The 23,983-nt window shown below is 44.4% G+C and overlaps 1 protein-coding gene across 2 annotated transcripts in view; it reads left to right on the forward strand.

The window, feature by feature from the left end:
* Positions 1 to 23,983, forward strand: part of LOC139441855 (DNA repair protein XRCC1-like) — a 66,036-nt gene that overhangs the window by 12,603 nt on the left and 29,450 nt on the right. For both annotated transcript variants that reach the window (XM_071222596.1, XM_071222597.1), the window contains 6 exons: positions 1,143 to 1,250; positions 5,420 to 5,578; positions 13,603 to 13,665; positions 15,079 to 15,199; positions 15,609 to 15,721; positions 15,843 to 15,990. In XM_071222596.1, the coding sequence (XP_071078697.1) occupies positions 1,143 to 1,250; positions 5,420 to 5,578; positions 13,603 to 13,665; positions 15,079 to 15,199; positions 15,609 to 15,721; positions 15,843 to 15,990 (712 nt within the window). The remainder of the gene's footprint in view (positions 1 to 1,142; positions 1,251 to 5,419; positions 5,579 to 13,602; positions 13,666 to 15,078; positions 15,200 to 15,608; positions 15,722 to 15,842; positions 15,991 to 23,983) is intronic.

Here is a 23,983-nt window from a genome sequence, read left to right on the forward strand (position 1 = left end):
CCTGAATCTGTCCATACACCCCTGAATCTATGTCCCTACACCCCTGAACCTGTGTCCCTACATCCCTGAATCTATGTCCCTACACCCCTGAATCTTTGTCCCTACTCCCCTGAATCTATGTCCCTACACCCCTGAATCTATGTCCCTACATCCCTGAATCTATGTCCCTACACCCCTGAATCTTTGTCCCTACTCCCCTGAATCTATGTCCCTATATCCCTAAATCTATGACCCTACATCCCTGAATCTATGTCCCTACATCCCTGAATCTATGTCCCTACATCCCTGAATCTATGTCCCTACATCCCTGAATCTATGTCCCTACATCCTTGAATCTGTGTCCCTACACCCCTGAATCTATGTCCCTGCACCCCTGAACCTGTGTCCCTACACCCCTGAATCTATGTCCCTACTCCCCTGAATCTTTGTCCCTACTCCCCTGAATCTATGTCCCTACACCCCTGAATCTATGTCCCTACATCCCTGAATCTATGTCCCTACACCCCTGAACCTGAATCTGTCCCTACACCCCTGAATCTGTCCCTACACCCCTGAATCTATGTCCCTACACCCCTGAATCTATGTCCCTGCACCTCTGAATCTATGTCCCTGCACCCCTGAATCTATGTCCCCGCACCCCTGAATCTATGTCCCCGCACCCCTGAATCTATGTCCCTGCACCTCTGAATCTATGTCCCTGCACCCCTGAATCTATGTCCCCGCACCCCTGAATCTATGTCCCCGCACCCCTGAATCTATGTCCCCGCACCCCTGAATCTATGTCCCTACATCCCTGAATCTATGTCCCTACTCCCCTGAATCTATGTCCCTACACCCCTGTATCTATGTCCCTACATCCCTGAATCTATGTCCCTACACCCCTGAATCTATGTCCTTACACCCCTGAATCTATGTCCCCACACCCCTGAATCTATGTCCCTACACCCCTGAATCTATGTCCCTACACCCCTGAATCTATGTCCCTACATCCCTGAATCTATGTCCCTACTCCCCTGAATCTATGTCCCTACATCCCTGAATCTATGTCCCTACTCCCCTGAATCTATTTCCCTACATCCCTGAATCTATGTCCCTACACCCAGTGGTTGTCAGTGGGTAATCCAAACCTTCCTTTTTCTTAGTTGGACCGAGCATCCCAGATCAGCAGCATCGACATCGGCAACGAGGGCTCGGGCTTTGTGGAGGTGTTGGTGGGGAAGTCAACTGCTGCAGCTGACACAGACTACCAGGTGTGTATCCTTTGTATTCTTTACTTATCTTGCATTCTTACTTAATGCATTCACTGCTTACCTTACGACAGCTAGAAGGACAGTGCAACAGCGATGTCCTGGGTGAAGAAATAAAGTTGTTGTTCTGAAGTCCCTTTTACTGACCCTCGCTGCTGTCGTGTGACCTTGGTGACACCTAAGGTCATCTTCTTCACATCACTGCTTGTCGCACTACAGCAAGGACGTGTCCCAGTAGAGCTCTCCTTTTGGATTAATTAAGACCTTCAGTTTTCATCTACAATTCTAAAATTGATCTGTGATGGGTGATGTATTCTTCTCATATTACTTGCACCATGCTGTGTAGTGTTAGGTGTATTAATTGGGCATATAAAGAATGTCTTTTTGGCCTGCCACTTATTTGTTGCTTGCCACCATTTTGAATTGTGTTACATTTGTTTGCCAAGGTAGTCAGCTACGTATGTATAACATATTTTTGTGTTCTTAAATACTACTAGCTTTGGCATAACAGTGAGTTGCTTGTATATCAATTATTGTATACACTTTTAACTCGTTTCTTCCAGTACTGTCTCATCAACAATGGTTTAATTGCATAACTTATGCTTGAGCATTGTACTATTGTGTTGGAACAAATCTTACCAGATGACCCACGCTTGTTGGCTTGCAGACAGATGTGCTTGCCAGACTCTCACTGTAAATAGCCATGGTGTACACTGAGTTGTATATAGACAAATATTGTATGCACTTTCAATTTGTATTTTTGCTGATAGATTATTCTTCAATTCTACGGCATTCTTCAAGTACCATTTCATCAACAATGGTTTAATTGCATAACTTATGTTTGCGCTTTGTACATATTGTTGTGGGAAAAATAGCCCAAAGATCTTTATCCACGTTCCTCACCATGCACGTAGATGTGCTCGCCAAATTCTAAATGTAATTTTTGTGTAAATCTCTCTCCAACGAGTTTTACAATTTAAAGGCAGGTTACTCACAATCATATTTTGCAGGAATCTTGTCGTGAGACGAGAGAAATGTCACAATTGCTGAACAGCGAAGGGGATCCACTCAAGGCCATCACTCTACCGGCTAAACTAAGGCCTTACCTCAATTGGTGGAGTTGAATGTCCTAGGAGGAGTCTCTTTATTTCGGGTTATCCCCGAATATACACCTGTTCGTGGACGCCTCCCTTCAGGGGTGGGGGGCTCACTTGCAAAACCAGACAACCTTAGGACTATGGTCCGCCGCGAGAAGGTCGTTTGTCGAGAAAAATCTGGCAGAAGATGATCCACTACCCCTCCCATAGTGGTCCAACCTACTCATCCACCCTCACAACAAATTGCCTCACCCAACGTCTGCATGCATGGTTCGTCTTTAAAAGGCGTTTAAGTGCGAAGGGTTATTTTGGCGCAGGCAGCAAAGCTATAGCTTTAGTTCATGGTCCCTCTCTCAGAGGACTATACGATGACAAGTGGGGATCATTTGAGACTTTTTGCACTGTCACAACAATCCCTAGTGGAATGCCTCCTACATTTGCGTACCCAAAGACACTTGGAGGGTAGCACCATTACTACGTGATTGGTTGCACTGAACTCAGTGTTGGCTGTCACAAGGTGCTTCAGGTCCCGGAACTACAGGCTTGAGGACCAGAAGGTCAAGTTCCGCCCACCTGCTTGGGACTTGAACGTGGTACTTCCAGGTTTGTGAGGACCCCCTTCAAGCCCCTCTATGTTTCCTCATTTTATGACCTCACCAAGGAAACAATGGTTTCTCTTGGCATTAGCCACGGCGGCAGGGGTCAGCAAACTACAGGCGATGGGCACCACTCGGATCTGCTTTGAGCACAGGACGCACGGAGTGGTACATCTCAGGTTATGCTGGGATTTTATTGCTAAATTCAACTACCGATCGATCGACTATTGTTGGAGCCGTACACGAAGGTGAATTTCTCCTGGGCTTGGTGCGAGCAGTTTGAATTTTCCACACGAACTACCCTCACGATCTCAGGGTGTTAGCCTTTAACATGGCCCTACACTACAATAGTTCTTTTAGAACAGTCATGGAAGGATATTTCTGGAGGTTCGACTCAGTTTTTGCTAGTCGTTGTGGCTCACGAGGACGTCAAAAGCATGCAAAGTTTTGGACCTCTGGTTGTTACCCAGCAGGTTACCAATTACCGGTAGTGAACTCGCCCTTTACAGAGCCAGCCTACTTTCAGGTGCAGTCACTCAGTCGCCGCCAGTGGAAGAAATTAGACAATCTTGATTGTCAACGACGGCTCTATGATGTAGTAAGTAAAGAATTAGCTGATCAGCTGTTATTTTCTTCATTACTAAATATGTAGAGGTAATTTCTCTTTAATTCCTATGTTCAATCGTTTTGATATTTGAACAATCCTACCCTTATGGCGTTTTGCTTAACTTTTCCGCTTCACGGTTTATCGACCAACTGGTGTCGTATTTCAGGGTGTGAGTTATTGAGGTTTCTGTATTCTGGTGGTTTACCCACCTCCAAACCGTCCGATACAGATGCATTAAGGAGTAATGCAGGATAAGTAAATAATTTAGTAAAATCTAATTTTTTTTTACATTACTGCATTACTACGTTCAGGCCCACTGTCACACGATTTTCCTTCCCACTTTGGCTTTAGAAATCTCAAAAGTATGTTTTTCTAAGAGCTCGGGCAACAGGCAGTGATGTAAAGAAAGTGACCTCAAGGTCACAGGACAGTGACGAAGGTCAGTAAAAGTGACTTCAGAACAACAACTTTATTTCTTCATCCTGGACATTACTATTGTGCTGTCCTTCCAATTGTCGTAAGGTAAGCAGTGAATACATTCAGGAGTAATGCAGGATAAGTATACAAATGTAAAAAATACTTAGGGTTTACTAAGTCCGATGATGATGATGTAGTATATCCTCTATCACACTGTACACAGACGATGTAGTATATCCTTGATCACCCTGTACACAGACTATGTAGTATATCCTTGATAACCTTGTACACAGACTATGTAGTATATCCTTGATCACCCTGTACACAGACTAAGTAGTATATCCTTGATAACCTTGTACACAGACTAAGTAGTATATCCTCTATCACCCTGTACACAGACTAAGTAGTATATCCTTGATAACCTTGTACACAGACTAAGTAGTATATCCTCTATCACCCTGTACACAGACTATGTAGTATATCCTTGATAACCTTGTACACAGACTAAGTAGTATATCCTCTATCACCCTGTACACAGACGATGTAGTATATCCTTGATCACCCTGTACACAGACTATGTAGTATATCCTTGATCACCCTGTACACAGACTAAGTAGTATATCCTTGATCACCCTCTACACAGACTAAGTAGTATATCCTTGATAACCTTGTACACAGACTATGTAGTATATCCTTGATCACCCTGTACACAGACTAAGTAGTATATCCTTGATCACCCTGTACACAGACTATGTAGTATATTCCTTATCACCCTGTACACAGACTATGTAGTATATCCTTGATCACCCTGTACACAGACTAAGTAGTATATCCTTGATCACCCTGTACACAGACTATGTAGTATATTCCTTATCACCCTGTACACAGACTAAGTAGTATATCCTTGATCACCCTGTACACAGACTATGTAGTATATTCCTTATCACCCTGTACACAGACTATGTAGTATATCCTTGATCACCCTGTACACAGACTAAGTAGTATATCCTTGATCACCCTGTACACAGACTATGTAGTATATTCCTTATCACCCTGTACACAGACTAAGTAGTATATCCTTGATCACCCTGTACACAGACTATGTAGTATATTCCTTATCACCCTGTACACAGACTATGTAGTATATCCTTGATCACCCTGTACACAGACTTCCAAGTTTTGTGTTTTGTTTGATTGTTTGTTGTTTAACGCAGCGCCCAGCAATATTCCAGCTATATGATGGCGGTCTGTAAATAATCGAATCTGGACCAGACAATTCAGTGACTCACATGATGAGCATCAATCTACACAGTTGGGAAATGATGAAATACATCAACACTCTGACCACACTATCCAGGCAGTCATCTCTGATGACGTGCATTGGTTGCCGAGAGCAATTCTACCTCGGACCTTCACAAGTCAGTTCAAGGTGGTATATCTACTTAATGTTTGCAGGTGATCCTGGTGGCGTCGTCATTCATGACCCCCTTGGAGAGCCGCAATGGTACAAACAGGAACAGCGTCCGTATGTTCGGACTTGACAAACTCTCCAGGGCAGTGACAGACAAGAAGTGGGATCGAGTGAAGATAGTGTGTACTCAGCCCTTCTGTAAGGTAAGATGTTGTCAGGGTTATCCCCTCTAGTGTGTACTCATCCCTTCTCTAAAGTAAGATGTTATCAGGGTTATCCCCTCTAGTGTGTACTCATCCCTTCTGTAAGGTAGGATGTTATCAGGGTTATCCCCTCTAGTGTGTACTCAGACCTTCTGTAAGGTAAGATGTTATAAGGGTTATCCCCTCTAGTGTGTACTCAGCCCTTCTGTAAGGTAGGATGTTATCAGGGTTATCCCCTCTAGTGTGTACTCAGCCCTTCTGTAAGGTAGGATGTTATCTGGGTTATCCCCTCTAGTGTGTACTCAGACCTTCTGTAAGGTAAGATGTTATCAGGGTTATCCCCTCTAGTGTGTACTCAGACCTTCTGTAAGGTAGGATGTTGTCTGGGTTATCCCCTCTAGTGTGTACTCAGCCCTTCTGTAAGGTAGGATGTTGTCTGGGTTACCCCCTCTAGTGTGTACTCAGCCCTTCTGTAAGGTAAGATGTTGTCAGGGTTATCCCCTCTAGTATGTACTCATCCCTTCTCTAAGGTAAGATGTTTTTAGGGTTATCCCCTCTAGTGTGTACTCATCCCTTCTCTAAGGTAAGATGTTATCAGGGTTGTCCCCCATTAGTGTTTACTCAGCCCTCAGCTACTCAGGTAGGATGTTGTCTGGGTTACCCTCCTCTAGTGTGTACTCAGCCCTTCTGTAAGGTAGGATGTTATCAGGGTTATCCCCTCTAGTGTGTACTCAGCCCTTCTGTAAGGTAGGATGTTATCAGGGTTGCCCCCTCTAGTGTGTACTCAGCCCTTCTGTAAGGTAGGATGTTATCAGGGTTATCCCCCATTAGTGTGTACACAGCCCTCTGCTACTCAGGTAAGATGTTATCAGGGTTATCCCCTCTAGTGTGTACTCAGCCCTTCTGTAAGGTAGGATGTTATCAGGGTTATCCCCTCTAGTGTGTACTCAGCCCTTCTGTAAGGTAAGATGTTGTCAGGGTTACCCCCTCTAGTGTGTACTCAGCCCTTCTGTAAGGTAGGATGTTGTCTGGGTTATCCCCTCTAGTGTGTACTCAGCCCTTCTGTAAGGTAAGATGTTATCAGGGTTATCCCCTCTAGTGTGTACTCAGCCCTTCTGTAAGGTAGGATGTTATCAGGGTTATCCTCTGTAGTGTGTACTCAGCCCTTCTGTAAGGTAGGATGTTATCAGGGTTATCCTCTGTAGTGTGTACTCAGCCCTTCTGTAAGGTAAGATGTTGTCTGGGTTATCCCCTCTAGTGTGTACTCAGCCCTTCTGTAAGGTAGGATGTTATCAGGGTTATCCCCTCTAGTGTGTACTCAGCCCTTCTGTAAGGTAGGATGTTATCAGGGTTATCCCCTCTAGTGTGTACTCAGACCTTCTGTAAGGTAAGATGTTATCAGGGTTATCCCCTCTAGTGTGTACTCAGCCCTTCTGTAAGGTAGGATGTTATCAGGGTTATCCCCTCTAGTGTGTACTCATCCCTTCTGTAAGGTAGGATGTTATCAGGGTTATCCCCTCTAGTGTGTACTCAGCCCTTCTGTAAGGTAGGATGTTATCAGGGTTATCCCCTCTAGTGTGTACTCAGCCCTTCTGTAAGGTAGGATGTTATCAGGGTTATCCCCTCTAGTGTGTACTCAGCCCTTCTGTAAGGTAAGATGTTATCAGGGTTGTCCCCCATTAGTGTTTACTCAGCCCTCAGCTACTCAGGTAGGATGTTGTCTGGGTTACCCTCCTCTAGTGTGTACTCAGCCCTTCTGTAAGGTAGGATGTTATCAGGGTTATCCCCTCTAGTGTGTACTCATCCCTTCTGTAAGGTAGGATGTTATCAGGGTTATCCCCTCTAGTGTGTACTCAGCCCTTCTGTAAGGTAAGATGTTGTCTGGGTTATCCCCTCTAGTGTGTACTCAGACCTTCTGTAAGGTAAGATGTTGTCTGGGTTATCCCCTCTAGTGTGTACTCAGCCCTTCTGTAAGGTAGGATGTTATCAGGGTTATCCCCTCTAGTGTGTACTCATCCCTTCTGTAAGGTAGGATGTTATCAGGGTTATCCCCTCTAGTGTGTACTCATCCCTTCTGTAAGGTAGGATGTTATCAGGGTTATCCCCTCTAGTGTGTACTCAGCCCTTCTGTAAGGTAAGATGTTGTCTGGGTTATCCCCTCTAGTGTGTACTCATCCCTTCTGTAAGGTAGGATGTTATCAGGGTTATCCCCTCTAGTGTGTACTCAGCCCTTCTGTAAGGTAAGATGTTGTCTGGGTTATCCCCTCTAGTGTGTACTCAGCCCTTCTGTAAGGTAAGATGTTGTCTGGGTTATCCCCTCTAGTGTGTACTCAGCCCTTCTGTAAGGTAAGATGTTGTCTGGGTTATCCCCTCTAGTGTGTACTCAGCCCTTCTGTAAGGTAAGATGTTGTCTGGGTTTTCCCCTCTAGTGTGTACTCAGCCCTTCTGTAAGGTAAGATGTTGTCTGGGTTATCCCCTCTAGTGTGTACTCAGACCTTCTGTAAGGTAAGATGTTGTCTGGGTTATCCCCTCTAGTGTGTACTCATCCCTTCTGTAAGGTAAGATGTTGTCAGGGTTATCCCCTCTAGTGTGTACTCAGCCCTTCTGTAATGTAAGATGTTGTCTGGGTTATCCCCTCTAGTGTGTACTCAGCCCTTCTGTAAGGTAGGATGTTATCAGGGTTACCCTCTCTAGTGTGTACTCAGCCCTTCTGTAAGGTAAGATGTTGTCTGGGTTATCCCCTCTAGTGTGTACTCAGCCCTTCTGTAAGGTAGGATGTTGTCTGGGTTATCCCCTCAAGTGTGTACTCAGCCCTTCTGTAAGGTAAGATGTTGTCTGGGTTATCCCGTCTAGTGTGTACTCAGCCCTTCTGTAAGGTAAGATGTTATCTGGGTTATCCCCTCTAGTGTGTACTCAGCCCTTCTGTAAGGTAGGATGTTGTCTGGGTTATCCCCTCAAGTGTGTACTCAGCCCTTCTGTAAGGTAAGATGTTATCAGGGTTATCCCCTCTAGTGTGTACTCAGCCCTTCTGTAAGGTAGGATGTTGTCTGGGTTATCCTCTGTAGTGTGTACTCAGCCCTTCTGTAAGGTAGGATGTTATCAGGGTTATCCTCTGTAGTGTGTACTCAGCCCTTCTGTAAGGTAAGATGTTGTCTGGGTTATCCCCTCTAGTGTGTACTCAGCCCTTCTGTAAGGTAGGATGTTATCAGGGTTATCCCCTCTAGTGTGTACTCAGCCCTTCTGTAAGGTAAGATGTTATCAGGGTTATCCCCTCTAGTGTGTACTCAGACCTTCTGTAAGGTAAGATCTTATCAGGGTTATCCCCTCTAGTGTGTACTCAGCTCTTCTGTAAGGTAGGATGTTGTCTGGGTTATCCCCTCTAGTGTGTACTCAGCCCTTCTGTAAGGTAGGATGTTATCAGGGTTATCCCCTCTAGTGTGTACTCAGCCCTTCTGTAAGGTAGGATGTTATCAGGGTTATCCCCTCTAGTGTGTACTCAGACCTTCTGTAAGGTAAGATGTTATCAGGGTTATCCCCTCTAGTGTGTACTCAGCCCTTCTGTAAGGTAGGATGTTATCAGGGTTATCCCCTCTAGTGTGTACTCAGCCCTTCTGTAAGGTAGGATGTTATCAGGGTTATCCCCTCTAGTGTGTACTCAGCCCTTCTGTAAGGTAGGATGTTATCAGGGTTATCCCCTCTAGTGTGTACTCAGCCCTTCTGTAAGGTAGGATGTTATCAGGGTTATCCCCTCTAGTGTGTACTCAGACCTTCTGTAAGGTAAGATGTTATCAGGGTTATCCCCTCTAGTGTGTACTCAGCCCTTCTGTAAGGTAGGATGTTATCAGGGTTATCCCCTCTAGTGTGTACTCATCCCTTCTGTAAGGTAGGATGTTATCGGGGTTATCCCCTCTAGTGTGTACTCAGCCCTTCTGTAAGGTAAGATGTTGTCTGGGTTATCCCCTCTAGTGTGTACTCAGCCCTTCTGTAAGGTAAGATGTTGTCTGGGTTATCCCCTCTAGTGTGTACTCAGCCCTTCTGTAAGGTAGGATGTTATCAGGGTTATCCCCTCTAGTGTGTACTCATCCCTTCTGTAAGGTAGGATGTTATCAGGGTTATCCCCTCTAGTGTGTACTCATCCCTTCTGTAAGGTAGGATGTTATCAGGGTTATCCCCTCTAGTGTGTACTCAGCCCTTCTGTAAGGTAAGATGTTGTCTGGGTTATCCCCTCTAGTGTGTACTCATCCCTTCTGTAAGGTAGGATGTTATCAGGGTTATCCCCTCTAGTGTGTACTCAGCCCTTCTGTAAGGTAAGATGTTGTCTGGGTTATCCCCTCTAGTGTGTACTCATCCCTTCTGTAAGGTAGGATGTTATCAGGGTTATCCCCTCTAGTGTGTACTCAGCCCTTCTGTAAGGTAAGATGTTGTCTGGGTTATCCCCTCTAGTGTGTACTCAGCCCTTCTGTAAGGTAAGATGTTGTCTGGGTTATCCCCTCTAGTGTGTACTCAGCCCTTCTGTAAGGTAAGATGTTGTCTGGGTTATCCCCTCTAGTGTGTACTCAGCCCTTCTGTAAGGTAAGATGTTGTCTGGGTTATCCCCTCTAGTGTGTACTCATCCCTTCTGTAAGGTAGGATGTTGTCTGGGTTATCCCCTCTAGTGTGTACTCAGCCCTTCTGTAATGTAGGATGTTGTCTGGGTTATCCCCTCTAGTGTGTACTCAGCCCTTCTGTAAGGTAGGATGTTGTCTGGGTTATCCCCTCTAGTGTGTACTCAGCCCTTCTGTAAGGTAAGATGTTGTCTGGGTTATCCCCTCTAGTGTGTACTCAGCCCTTCTGTAAGGTAAGATGTTATCAGGGTTATCCCCTCTAGTGTGTACTCAGCCCTTCTGTAAGGTAAGATGTTGTCTGGGTTATCCCCTCTAGTGTGTACTCAGCCCTTCTGTAAGGTAGGATGTTATCAGGGTTATCCCCTCTAGTGTGTACTCAGCCCTTCTGTAAGGTAGGATGTTGTCTGGGTTATCCCCTCTAGTGTGTACTCAGCCCTTCTGTAAGGTAGGATGTTGTCTGGGTTATCCCCTCTAGTGTGTACTCAGCCCTTCTGTAAGGTAAGATGTTGTCTGGGTTATCCCCTCTAGTGTGTACTCAGCCCTTCTGTAAGGTAAGATGTTGTCTGCGTTATCCCCTCTAGTGTGTACTCAGCCCTTCTGTAAGGTAGGATGTTATCAGGGTTATCCCCTCTAGTGTGTACTCAGCCCTTCTGTAAGGTAGGATGTTGTCTGGGTTATCCCCTCTAGTGTGTACTCAGCTCTTCTGTAAGGTAGGATGTTGTCTGGGTTATCCCCTCTAGTGTGTACTCAGCCCTTCTGTAAGGTAAGATGTTGTCTGGGTTATCCCCTCTAGTGTGTACTCAGCCCTTCTGTAAGGTAAGATGTTGTCTGGGTTATCCCCTCTAGTGTGTACTCAGCCCTTCTGTAAGGTAAGATGTTATCAGGGTTATCCCCTCTAGTGTGTACTCAGCCCTTCTGTAAGGTAAGATGTTGTCTGGGTTATCCCCTCTAGTGTGTACTCAGCCCTTCTGTAAGGTAGGATGTTATCAGGGTTATCCCCTCTAGTGTGTACTCAGCCCTTCTGTAAGGTAGGATGTTGTCTGGGTTATCCCCTCTAGTGTGTACTCAGCCCTTCTGTAAGGTAGGATGTTGTCTGGGTTATCCCCTCTAGTGTGTACTCAGCCCTTCTGTAAGGTAAGATGTTGTCTGGGTTATCCCCTCTAGTGTGTACTCAGCCCTTCTGTAAGGTAAGATGTTGTCTGGGTTATCCCCTCTAGTGTGTACTCAGCCCTTCTGTAAGGTAGGATGTTGTCTGGGTTATCCCCTCTAGTGTGTACTCAGCCCTTCTGTAAGGTAAGATGTTGTCTGGGTTATCCCCTCTAGTGTGTACTCAGACCTTCTGTAAGGTAAGATGTTGTCTGGGTTATCCCCTCTAGTGTGTACTCATCCCTTCTGTAAGGTAGGATGTTATCAGGGTTATCCCCTCTAGTGTGTACTCAGCCCTTCTGTAAGGTAAGATGTTGTCTGGGTTATCCCCTCTAGTGTGTACTCAGCCCTTCTGTAAGGTAAGATGTTGTCTGGGTTATCCCCTCTAGTGTGTACTCAGCCCTTCTGTAAGGTAAGATGTTGTCAGGGTTATCCCCTCTAGTGTGTACTCAGCCCTTCTGTAAGGTAAGATGTTGTCTGGGTTATCCCCTCTAGTGTGTACTCAGCCCTTCTGTAAGGTAGGATGTTATCAGGGTTACCCTCTCTAGTGTGTACTCAGCCCTTCTGTAAGGTAGGATGTTGTCTGGGTTATCCCCTCTAGTGTGTACTCAGCCCTTCTGTAAGGTAGGATGTTGTCTGGGTTATCCCCTCAAGTGTGTACTCAGCCCTTCTGTAAGGTAAGATGTTGTCTGGGTTATCCCCTCTAGTGTGTACTCAGCCCTTCTGTAAGGTAAGATGTTATCTGGGTTATCCCCTCTAGTGTGTACTCAGCCCTTCTGTAAGGTAGGATGTTGTCTGGGTTATCCCCTCAAGTGTGTACTCAGCCCTTCTGTAAGGTAGGATGTTGTCTGGGTTATCCCCTCTAGTGTGTACTCAGCCCTTCTGTAATGTAGGATGTTGTCTGGGTTATCCCCTCTAGTGTGTACTCAGCCCTTCTGTAAGGTAGGATGTTGTCTGGGTTATCCCCTCTAGTGTGTACTCAGCCCTTCTGTAAGGTAAGATGTTGTCTGGGTTATCCCCTCTAGTGTGTACTCAGCCCTTCTGTAAGGTAAGATGTTATCAGGGTTATCCCCTCTAGTGTGTACTCAGCCCTTCTGTAAGGTAAGATGTTGTCTGGGTTATCCCCTCTAGTGTGTACTCAGCCCTTCTGTAAGGTAGGATGTTATCAGGGTTATCCCCTCTAGTGTGTACTCAGCCCTTCTGTAAGGTAGGATGTTGTCTGGGTTATCCCCTCTAGTGTGTACTCAGCCCTTCTGTAAGGTAGGATGTTGTCTGGGTTATCCCCTCTAGTGTGTACTCAGCCCTTCTGTAAGGTAAGATGTTGTCTGGGTTATCCCCTCTAGTGTGTACTCAGCCCTTCTGTAAGGTAAGATGTTGTCTGGGTTATCCCCTCTAGTGTGTACTCAGCCCTTCTGTAAGGTAGGATGTTATCAGGGTTATCCCCTCTAGTGTGTACTCAGCCCTTCTGTAAGGTAGGATGTTGTCTGGGTTATCCCCTCTAGTGTGTACTCAGCTCTTCTGTAAGGTAGGATGTTGTCTGGGTTATCCCCTCTAGTGTGTACTCAGCCCTTCTGTAAGGTAAGATGTTGTCTGGGTTATCCCCTCTAGTGTGTACTCAGCCCTTCTGTAAGGTAAGATGCTGTCTGGGTTATCCCCTCTAGTGTGTACTCAGCCCTTCTGTAAGGTAAGATGTTATCAGGGTTATCCCCTCTAGTGTGTACTCAGCCCTTCTGTAAGGTAAGATGTTGTCTGGGTTATCCCCTCTAGTGTGTACTCAGCCCTTCTGTAAGGTAGGATGTTATCAGGGTTATCCCCTCTAGTGTGTACTCAGCCCTTCTGTAAGGTAGGATGTTGTCTGGGTTATCCCCTCTAGTGTGTACTCAGCCCTTCTGTAAGGTAGGATGTTGTCTGGGTTATCCCCTCTAGTGTGTACTCAGCGCTTCTGTAAGGTAAGATGTTGTCTGGGTTATCCCCTCTAGTGTGTACTCAGCCCTTCTGTAAGGTAAGATGTTGTCTGGGTTATCCCCTCTAGTGTGTACTCAGCCCTTCTGTAAGGTAGGATGTTGTCTGGGTTATCCCCTCTAGTGTGTACTCAGCCCTTCTGTAAGGTAAGATGTTGTCTGGGTTATCCCCTCTAGTGTGTACTCAGACCTTCTGTAAGGTAAGATGTTGTCTGGGTTATCCCCTCTAGTGTGTACTCATCCCTTCTGTAAGGTAGGATGTTGTCAGGGTTATCCCCTCTAGTGTGTACTGTGATCCCAACTTTATCTTCAGACTTCATCCTATGGATTGTCCTTCATCAAGCTCCATGCTCCAGCCGAAGGGAAGGAAGCAGAGGTTTGTACAACTTTGTTTATTCCACTCCAGTATGCTTGTGTTTATTCCACTCTGGCATGCTTGTGTTTATTCCACTCCAGTATACTTGTGTTTATTCCACTCCAATATACTTTTGCTTATTCCACTCCAGTATACTTGTGCTTATTCCACTCCAGTATACTTGTGTTTATTCCACTCCAGTATACTTGTGTTTATTCCACCCCAGTATACTTGTGTTTATTCCGCTCTAGTATGCTTGTGTTTATTCCACTCCAGTACACTTGTGTTTATTCCACTCTAGTATGCTTGTGTTTATTCCACTCTAGTATACTTGTGTTTATTCCACTCCAGTGTACTTGTGTTTATTCCACTCCAGTATACTTGTGTTTATTCCACTCCAGTATATTTGTGTTTATTCCACTCCAGTATACTTGTGTTTATTCCACTCCAGTATACTTTTGTCAAAGTGTGCCTTTTGCTACTTTTGGGTGATTACAATTGATAGTTTTTCCATATTCCCATGGCAACATGTTTGACTTTGACTCTGTTCATAGTGGTGTGGACTTGACATAGAAATACAAAGTTCCGAATCCCATTTTGATGATATTGTTTTTGTAGCTCAGTAACTACTCTTGTATCCGGACAGACAGACAGAGTAGATAGAAAGTCTGATCAGTAATCTGTAATTCTGACCCTGTTATCTCAGAAGACTCCCACACAGAAGACACTGGGTGCCTTGTATCCGGACAGACAGACAGAGTAGATAGAAAGTCTGATCAGTAATCTGTAATTCTGACCCTGTTATCTCAGAAGACTCCAACACAGAAGACACTGGGTGCCTTGTATCCGGACAGACAGACAGAGTAGATAGAAAGTCTGATCAGTAATCTGTAATTCTGACCCTGTTATCTCAGAAGACTCCCACACAGAAGACACTGGGTGCCTTGTATCCGGACAGACAGACAGAGTAGATAGAAAGTCTGATTAGTAATCTGTAATTCTGACCCTGTTATCTCAGAAGACTCCCACACAGAAGACACTGGGTGCCTTGTATCCGGACAGACAGACAGAGTAGATAGAAAGTCTGATCAGTAATCTGTAATTCTGACCCTGTTATCTCAGAAGACTCCAACACAGAAGACACTGGGTGCCTTGTATCCGGACAGACAGACAGAGTAGATAGAAAGTCTGATCAGTAATCTGTAATTCTGACCCTGTTATCTCAGAAGACTCCAACACAGAAGACACTGGGTGCCTTGTATCCGGACAGACAGACAGAGTAGATAGAAAGTCTGATCAGTAATCTGTAATTCTGACCCTGTTATCTCAGAAGACTCCCACACAGAAGACACTGGGTGCCTTGTATCCGGACAGACAGACAGAGTAGATAGAAAGTCTGATTAGTAATCTGTAATTCTGACCCTGTTATCTCAGAAGACTCCCACACAGAAGACACTGGGTGCCTTCAAACTGAAGACAGCCGAGGGCGGTGACATGAAAGTGGGGGCGCTGTTTGCCAAGAGGAATGAAACAGTGGAACAACCTCCCCTTAAAGGTTGGCCATATGGGATACGTAGTAGATACCTGGTAGATATGTAGTGAATACCTGGTAGATACGTAGGGAATACCTGGTAGATATGTAGGGAATACCTGGTAGATACGTAGTGAATACCTGGTAGATATGTAGTGAATACCTGGTTGATATGTAGTGAATACCTGGTAGATATGTAGTGAATACCTGGTAGATATGTAGTGAATACCTGGTTGATATGTAGTGAATACCTGGTAGATATGTAGTGAATACCTGGTAGATATGTAGTGAATACCTGGTTGATTTGTAGTGAATACCTGGTAGATATGTAGTGAATACCTGGTAGATATGTAGTGAATACCTGGTAGATTTGTAGTGAATACCTGGTAGATATGTGTGTCCTAACATTCACTCACTCACTCACTCTCTGTAGGTGCTGCAGCGGCAAGAGCAGCTTCCAAGATGGCTGATGAGTTGCGGACGTCGAGTAGTGATGCGAAGAGAGAAGAGAAGATCCAGACACCCCCACCTGCTAAATCTAGTCCGGTAACGCCCTCCTCCCTCTCCACCAGCTTAACACCAGCAGAATCAACTTCAAACTTTTTTATCAGCAGCAGTGTTAATGTTCAAGCCAAGTTTATTTGTACGTAACAATGTTTATTCTTAGGCAAAGCGGAAGCATGATTTGAGCAGTGACGAGGAAGTGCCGGTCATGCCGGTGAAGACGCCGCTCAGGAAGCAGTCCAGCAGTCTTACCTCAACCATCTCCTCCTCCTCTCGAGATGAGGCTGCCCCGCCCCTCAAGAGAACTAAATGTAGGTGTGACATGCCCCGCCCCTCAAGAGAACTAAATGTAGGTGTGACTTGCCCCACCACGCCCCTCAAGAGAACTAAATGTAGGTGTGACATGCCCCGCCCCTCAAGAGAACTAAATGTAGGTGTGACTTGCCCCACCCTGCCCCTCAAGAGAACTAATTGTAGGTGTGACTTGCCCCACCCCGCCCCTCAAGAAAACTAATTGTAGATGTGACATTCTGGGCCCCTCAAGGGAACTAATTGTAGATGTGACATTCTGGGCCTCTCAAGAGAACTAATTGTAGATGTGACATTCTGGGCCCTTCAAGAGAACTAATTGTAGATGTGACATTCTGGGCCTCTCAAGAGAACTGATTGTAGATGTGACATTCTGGGCCCCTCAAGAGAACTAATTGTAGATGTGACATGCCCCACCCCTCAAGAGAACTAATTGTAGATGTGACATTCTGGGCCCCTCAAGAGAACTAATTGTAGATGTGACATTCTGGGCCCCTCAAGAGAACTAATTGTAGATGTGACATTCTGGGCCCCTCAAGAGAACTAATTGTAGATGTGACATGCTGGGCCCCTCAAAAGAACTAATTGTAGATGTGACATTCTGGTCCTCTCAAAGAGAACTAATTGTAGATGTGACATTCTGGGCCCCTCAAGAGAACTAATTGTAGATGTGACATTCTGGGCCCCTCAAGAGAACTAATTGTAGATGTGACATTCTGGTCCTCTCAAAGAGAACTAATTGTAGATGTGACATGCTGGGCCTCTCAAAGAGAACTAATTGTAGATGTGACATTCTGGGCCCCTCAAGAGAACTAATTGTAGATGTGACATGCTGGGCCCCTCAAAAGAACTAATTGTAGATGTGACATTCTGGTCCTCTCAAAGAGAACTAATTGTAGATGTGACATTCTGGGCCCCTCAAGAGAACTAATTGTAGATGTGACATTCTGGGCCCCTCAAGAGAACTAATTGTAGATGTGACATTCTGGTCCTCTCAAAGAGAACTGATTGTAGATGTGACATGCTGATTCTCTCAAGAGAACTAATTGTAGATGTGACATTCTGGGCCTCTCAAGAGAACTAATTGTAGATGTGACATTCTGGGCCCCTCAAGAGAACTAATTGTAGATGTGACATTCTGGGCCCCTCAAGAGAACTAATTGTAGATGTGACATGCTGATTCTCTCAAGAGAACTAATTGTAGATGTGACATGCCCCACCTCTCAAGAGAACTAATTGTAGATGTGACATTCTGGGCCCCTCAAGAGAACTAATTGTAGATGTGACATTCTGGGCCCCTCAAGAGAACTAATTGTAGATGTGACATGCTGATTCTCTCAAGAGAACTAATTGTAGATGTGACATGCCCCACCTCTCAAGAGAACTAATTGTAGATGTGACATTCTGGGCCCCTCAAGAGAACTAATTGTAGATGTGACATGCTGGGCCTCTCAAAGAGAACTAATTGTAGATGTGACATTCTGGGCCCCTCAAGAGAACTAATTGTAGATGTGACATTCTGGTCCTCTCAAAGAGAACTAATTGTAGATGTGACATTCTGGTCCTCTCAAAGAGAACTAATTGTAGATGTGACATGCTGATTCTCTCAAGAGAACTAATTGTAGATGTGACATTCTGGGCCTCTCAAGAGAACTAATTGTAGATGTGACATTCTGGGCCCCTCAAGAGAACTAATTGTATATGTGACATTCTGGGCCTCTCAAAGAGAACTAATTGTAGATGTGACATGCTGATTCTCTCAAGAGAACTAATTGTAGATGTGACATTCTGGGCCTCTCAAGAGAACTAATTGTAGATGTGACATTCTGGGCCTCTCAAGAGAACTAATTGTAGATGTGACATGCTGATTCTCTCAAGAGAACTAATTGTAGATGTGACATTCTGGGCCCCTCAAGAGAACTAATTGTAGATGTGACATGCTGGGCCTCTCAAGAGAACTAATTGTAGATGTGACATGCTGATTCTCTCAAGAGAACTAATTGTAGATGTGACATTCTGGGCCCCTCAAGAGAACTAATTGTAGATGTGACATTCTGGGCCCCTCAAGAGAACTAATTGTAGATGTGACATTCTGGGCCTCTCAAGAGAACTAATTGTAGATGTGACATGCTGATTCTCTCAAGAGAACTAATTGTAGATGTGACATTCTGGGCCCCTCAAGAGAACTAATTGTAGATGTGACATGCTGATTCTCTCAAGAGAACTAATTGTAGATGTGACATTCTGGGCCCCTCAAGAGAACTAATTGTAGATGTGACATGCTGATTCTCTCAAGAGAACTAATTGTAGATGTGACATTCTGGTCCTCTCAAAGAGAACTAATTGTAGATGTGACATGCTGGGCCTCTCAAGAGAACTAATTGTAGATGTGACATTCTGGGCCTCTCAAGAGAACTAATTGTAGATGTGACATGCTGGGCCTCTCAAAGAGAACTGATTGTAGATGTGACATTCTGGGCCCCTCAAGAGAACTAATTGTAGATGTGACATGCTGATTCTCTCAAGAGAACTAATTGTAGATGTGACATTCTGGGCCCCTCAAGAGAACTAATTGTAGATGTGACATTCTGGGCCTCTCAAGAGAACTAATTGTAGATGTGACATGCTGATTCTCTCAAGAGAACTAATTGTAGATGTGACATTCTGGGCCCCTCAAGAGAACTAATTGTAGATGTGACATTCTGGGCCCCTCAAGAGAACTAATTGTAGATGTGACATGCTGATTCTCTCAAGAGAACTAATTGTAGATGTGACATTCTGGGCCCCTCAAGAGAACTAATTGTAGATTTGACATTCTGGGCCCCTCAAGAGAACTAATTGTAGATGTGACATGCTGATTCTCTCAAGAGAACTAATTGTAGATGTGACATTCTGGGCCCCTCAAGAGAACTAATTGTAGATGTGACATTCTGGGCCCCTCAAGAGAACTAATTGTAGATGTGACATGCTGATTCTCTCAAGAGAACTAATTGTAGATGTGACATGCTGGGCCCCTCAAGAGAACTAATTGTAGATGTGACATTCTGGGCCCCTCAAGAGAACTAATTGTAGATGTGACATGCCCCACCTCTCAAGAGAACTAATTGTAGATGTGATATGCCCCACCTCTCAAGAGAACTAATTGTAGATGTGACATTCTGGGCCCCTCAAGAGAACTAATTGTAGATGTGACATGCTGATTCTCTCAAGAGAACTAATTGTAGATGTGATATGCCCCACCTCTCAAGAGAACTAATTGTAGATGTGACATTCTGGGCCTCTCAAAGAGAACTAATTGTAGATGTGACATGCTGATTCTCTCAAGAGAACTAATTGTAGATGTGACATTCTGGGCCCCTCAAGAGAACTAATTGTAGATGTGACATGCTGATTCTCTCAAGAGAACTAATTGTAGATGTGACATTCTGGGCCCCTCAAGAGAACTAATTGTAGATGTGACATTCTGGGCCCCTCAAGAGAACTAATTGTAGATGTGACATTCTGGGCCCCTCAAGAGAACTAATTGTAGATGTGACATGCTGATTCTCTCAAGAGAACTAATTGTAGATGTGACATTCTGGGCCCCTCAAGAGAACTAATTGTAGATGTGACATTCTGGGCCTCTCAAGAGAACTAATTGTAGATGTGATATGCTGATTCTCTCAAGAGAACTAATTGTAGATGTGACATTCTGGGCCCCTCAAGAGAACTAATTGTAGATGTGACATGCTGATTCTCTCAAGAGAACTAATTGTAGATGTGACATTCTGGGCCCCTCAAGAGAACTAATTGTAGATGTGACATGCTGATTCTCTCAAGAGAACTAATTGTAGATGTGACATTCTGGGCCCCTCAAGAGAACTAATTGTAGATGTGACATTCTGGGCCTCTCAAGAGAACTAATTGTAGATGTGACATACTGATTCTCTCAAGAGAACTAATTGTAGATGTGACATTCTGGGCCCCTCAAGAGAACTAATTGTAGATGTGACATTCTGGGCCCCTCAAGAGAACTAATTGTAGATGTGACATGCTGGGCCTCTCAAGAGAACTAATTGTAGATGTGACATGCCCCACCCCTCAAGAGAACTAATTGTATATGTGACATTCTGGGCCCCTCAAGAGAACTAATTGTAGATGTGACATGCTGATTCTCTCAAGAGAACTAATTGTAGATGTGACATTCTGGGCCTCTCAAGAGAACTAATTGTAGATGTGACATTCTGGGCCCCTCAAGAGAACTAATTGTAGATGTGACATGCTGATTCTCTCAAGAGAACTAATTGTAGATGTGACATGCTGGTCCTCTCAAAGAGAACTAATTGTAGATGTGACATTCTGATTCTCTCAAGAGAACTAATTGTAGATGTGACATGCCCCACCTCTCAAGAGAACTAATTGTAGATGTGACATTCTGATTCTCTCAAGAGAACTAATTGTAGATGTGACATGCTGGTCCTCTCAAAGAGAACTAATTGTAGATGTGACATGCTGATTCTCTCAAGAGAACTAATTGTAGATGTGACATTCTGGGCCCCTCAAGAGAACTAATTGTAGATGTGACATTCTGGTCCTCTCAAAGAGAACTAATTGTATTTGTGACGCTCTGGGCCCCTCAAGAGAACTAATTGTAGATGTGACATGCTGATTCTCTCAAGAGAACTAATTGTAGATGTGACATTCTGGGCCCCTCAAGAGAACTAATTGTAGATGTGACATTCTGGGCCTCTCAAGAGAACTAATTGTAGATGTGACATGCTGATTCTCTCAAGAGAACTAATTGTAGATGTGACATTCTGGGCCCCTCAAGAGAACTAATTGTAGATGTGACATTCTGGTCCTCTCAAAGAGAACTAATTGTAGATGTGACATTCTGGGCCTCTCAAGAGAACTAATTGTAGATGTGACATGCCCCACCTCTCAAGAGAACTAATTGTAGATGTGACATTCTGGGCCCCTCAAGAGAACTAATTGTAGATGTGACATTCTGGGCCCCTCAAGAGAACTAATTGTAGATGTGACATGCTGATTCTCTCAAGAGAACTAATTGTAGATGTGATATGCCCCACCTCTCAAGAGAACTAATTGTAGATGTGACATTCTGGGCCCCTCAAGAGAACTAATTGTATATGTGACGCTCTGGGCCCCTCAAGAGAACTAATTGTAGATGTGACATGCTGGGCCTCTCAAGAGAACTAATTGTAGATGTGACATGCCCCACCCCTCAAGAGAACTAATTGTATATGTGACATTCTGGGCCCCTCAAGAGAACTAATTGTAGATGTGACATGCTGATTCTCTCAAGAGAACTAATTGTAGATGTGACATTCTGGGCCCCTCAAGAGAACTAATTGTAGATGTGACATTCTGGGCCCCTCAAGAGAACTAATTGTATATGTGACATGCTGATTCTCTCAAGAGAACTAATTGTAGATGTGACATTCTGGGCCTCTCAAGAGAACTAATTGTAGATGTGACATGCCCCACCTCTCAAGAGAACTAATTGTAGATGTGACATTCTGGGCCCCTCAAGAGAACTAATTGTATATGTGACGCTCTGGGCCCCTCAAGAGAACTAATTGTAGATGTGACATGCTGGGCCTCTCAAGAGAACTAATTGTAGATGTGACATGCCCCACCCCTCAAGAGAACTAATTGTATATGTGACGCTCTGGGCCCCTCAAGAGAACTAATTGTAGATGTGACATGCTGGGCCCCTCAAGAGAACTAATTGTAGATGTGACATTCTGGGCCTCTCAAGAGAACTAATTGTAGATGTGACATGCTGATTCTCTCAAGAGAACTAATTGTAGATGTGACATTCTGGGCCTCTCAAGAGAACTAATTGTAGATGTGACATGCTGGGCCTCTCAAGAGAACTAATTGTAGATGTGACATGCTTGGCCCCTCAAGAGAACTAATTGTAGATGTGACATGCCCCACCTCTCAAGAGAACTAATTGTAGATGTGACATTCTGGGCCCCTCAAGAGAACTAATTGTATATGTGACGCTCTGGGCCCCTCAAGAGAACTAATTGTAGATGTGACATGCTGGGCCTCTCAAGAGAACTAATTGTAGATGTGACATTCTGGGCCCCTCAAGAGAACTAATTGTATATGTGACGCTCTGGGCCCCTCAAGAGAACTAATTGTAGATGTGACATTCTGGGCCCCTCAAGAGAACTAATTGTAGATGTGACATTCTGGGCCCCTCAAGAGAACTAATTGTAGATGTGACATTCTGGGCCTCTCAAGAGAACTAATTGTAGATGTGACATTCTGGGCCCCTCAAGAGAACTAATTGTATATGTGACGCTCTGGGCCCCTGAAGAGAACTAATTGTAGATGTGACATGCTGGGCCTCTCAAGAGAACTAATTGTAGATGTGACATGCCCCACCCCTCAAGAGAACTAATTGTATATGTGACATTCTGGGCCCCTCAAGAGAACTAATTGTAGATGTGACATGCTGATTCTCTCAAGAGAACTAATTGTAGATGTGACATTCTGGGCCCCTCAAGAGAACTAATTGTAGATGTGACATGCTGATTCTCTCAAGAGAACTAATTGTAGATGTGACATTCTGGGCCTCTCAAGAGAACTAATTGTAGATGTGACATGCTGATTCTCTCAAGAGAACTAATTGTAGATGTGACATTCTGGTCCTCTCAAGAGAACTAATTGTAGATGTGACATGCTGATTCTCTCAAGAGAACTAATTGTAGATGTGACATGCTGATTCTCTCAAGAGAACTAATTGTAGATGTGACATGCTGATTCTCTCAAGAGAACTAATTGTAGATGTGACATTCTGGGCCTCTCAAGAGAACTAATTGTAGATGTGACATGCCCCACCTCTCAAGAGAACTAATTGTAGATGTGACATTCTGGGCCCCTCAAGAGAACTAATTGTATATGTGACGCTCTGGGCCCCTCAAGAGAACTAATTGTAGATGTGACATGCTGGGCCTCTCAAGAGAACTAATTGTAGATGTGACATGCCCCACCCCTCAAGAGAACTAATTGTATATGTGACGCTCTGGGCCCCTCAAGAGAACTAATTGTAGATGTGACATGCTGAGCCCCTCAAGAGAACTAATTGTAGATGTGACATTCTGGGCCTCTCAAGAGAACTAATTGTAGATGTGACATTCTGGGCCCCTCAAGAGAACTAATTGTATATGTGACGCTCTGGGCCCCTGAAGAGAACTAATTGTAGATGTGACATGCTGGGCCTCTCAAGAGAACTAATTGTAGATGTGACATGCCCCACCCCTCAAGAGAACTAATTGTATATGTGACATTCTGGGCCCCTCAAGAGAACTAATTGTAGATGTGACATGCTGATTCTCTCAAGAGAACTAATTGTAGATGTGACATTCTGGGCCCCTCAAGAGAACTAATTGTAGATGTGACATGCTGATTCTCTCAAGAGAACTAATTGTAGATGTGACATTCTGGGCCTCTCAAGAGAACTAATTGTAGATGTGACATGCTGATTCTCTCAAGAGAACTAATTGTAGATGTGACATTCTGGTCCTCTCAAGAGAACTAATTGTAGATGTGACATGCTGATTCTCTCAAGAGAACTAATTGTAGATGTGACATGCTGATTCTCTCAAGAGAACTAATTGTAGATGTGACATGCTGATTCTCTCAAGAGAACTAATTGTAGATGTGACATTCTGGGCCTCTCAAGAGAACTAATTGTAGATGTGACATGCCCCACCTCTCAAGAGAACTAATTGTAGATGTGACATTCTGGGCCCCTCAAGAGAACTAATTGTATATGTGACGCTCTGGGCCCCTCAAGAGAACTAATTGTAGATGTGACATGCTGGGCCTCTCAAGAGAACTAATTGTAGATGTGACATGCCCCACCCCTCAAGAGAACTAATTGTATATGTGACGCTCTGGGCCCCTCAAGAGAACTAATTGTAGATGTGACATGCTGAGCCCCTCAAGAGAACTAATTGTAGATGTGACATTCTGGGC

This window comes from Haliotis cracherodii, unplaced genomic scaffold (genome assembly GCF_022045235.1).
Source record: "Haliotis cracherodii isolate W230 unplaced genomic scaffold, xgHalCrac1.p SCAF_46, whole genome shotgun sequence".
Classification (NCBI taxonomy): domain Eukaryota; kingdom Metazoa; phylum Mollusca; class Gastropoda; order Lepetellida; family Haliotidae; genus Haliotis; species Haliotis cracherodii.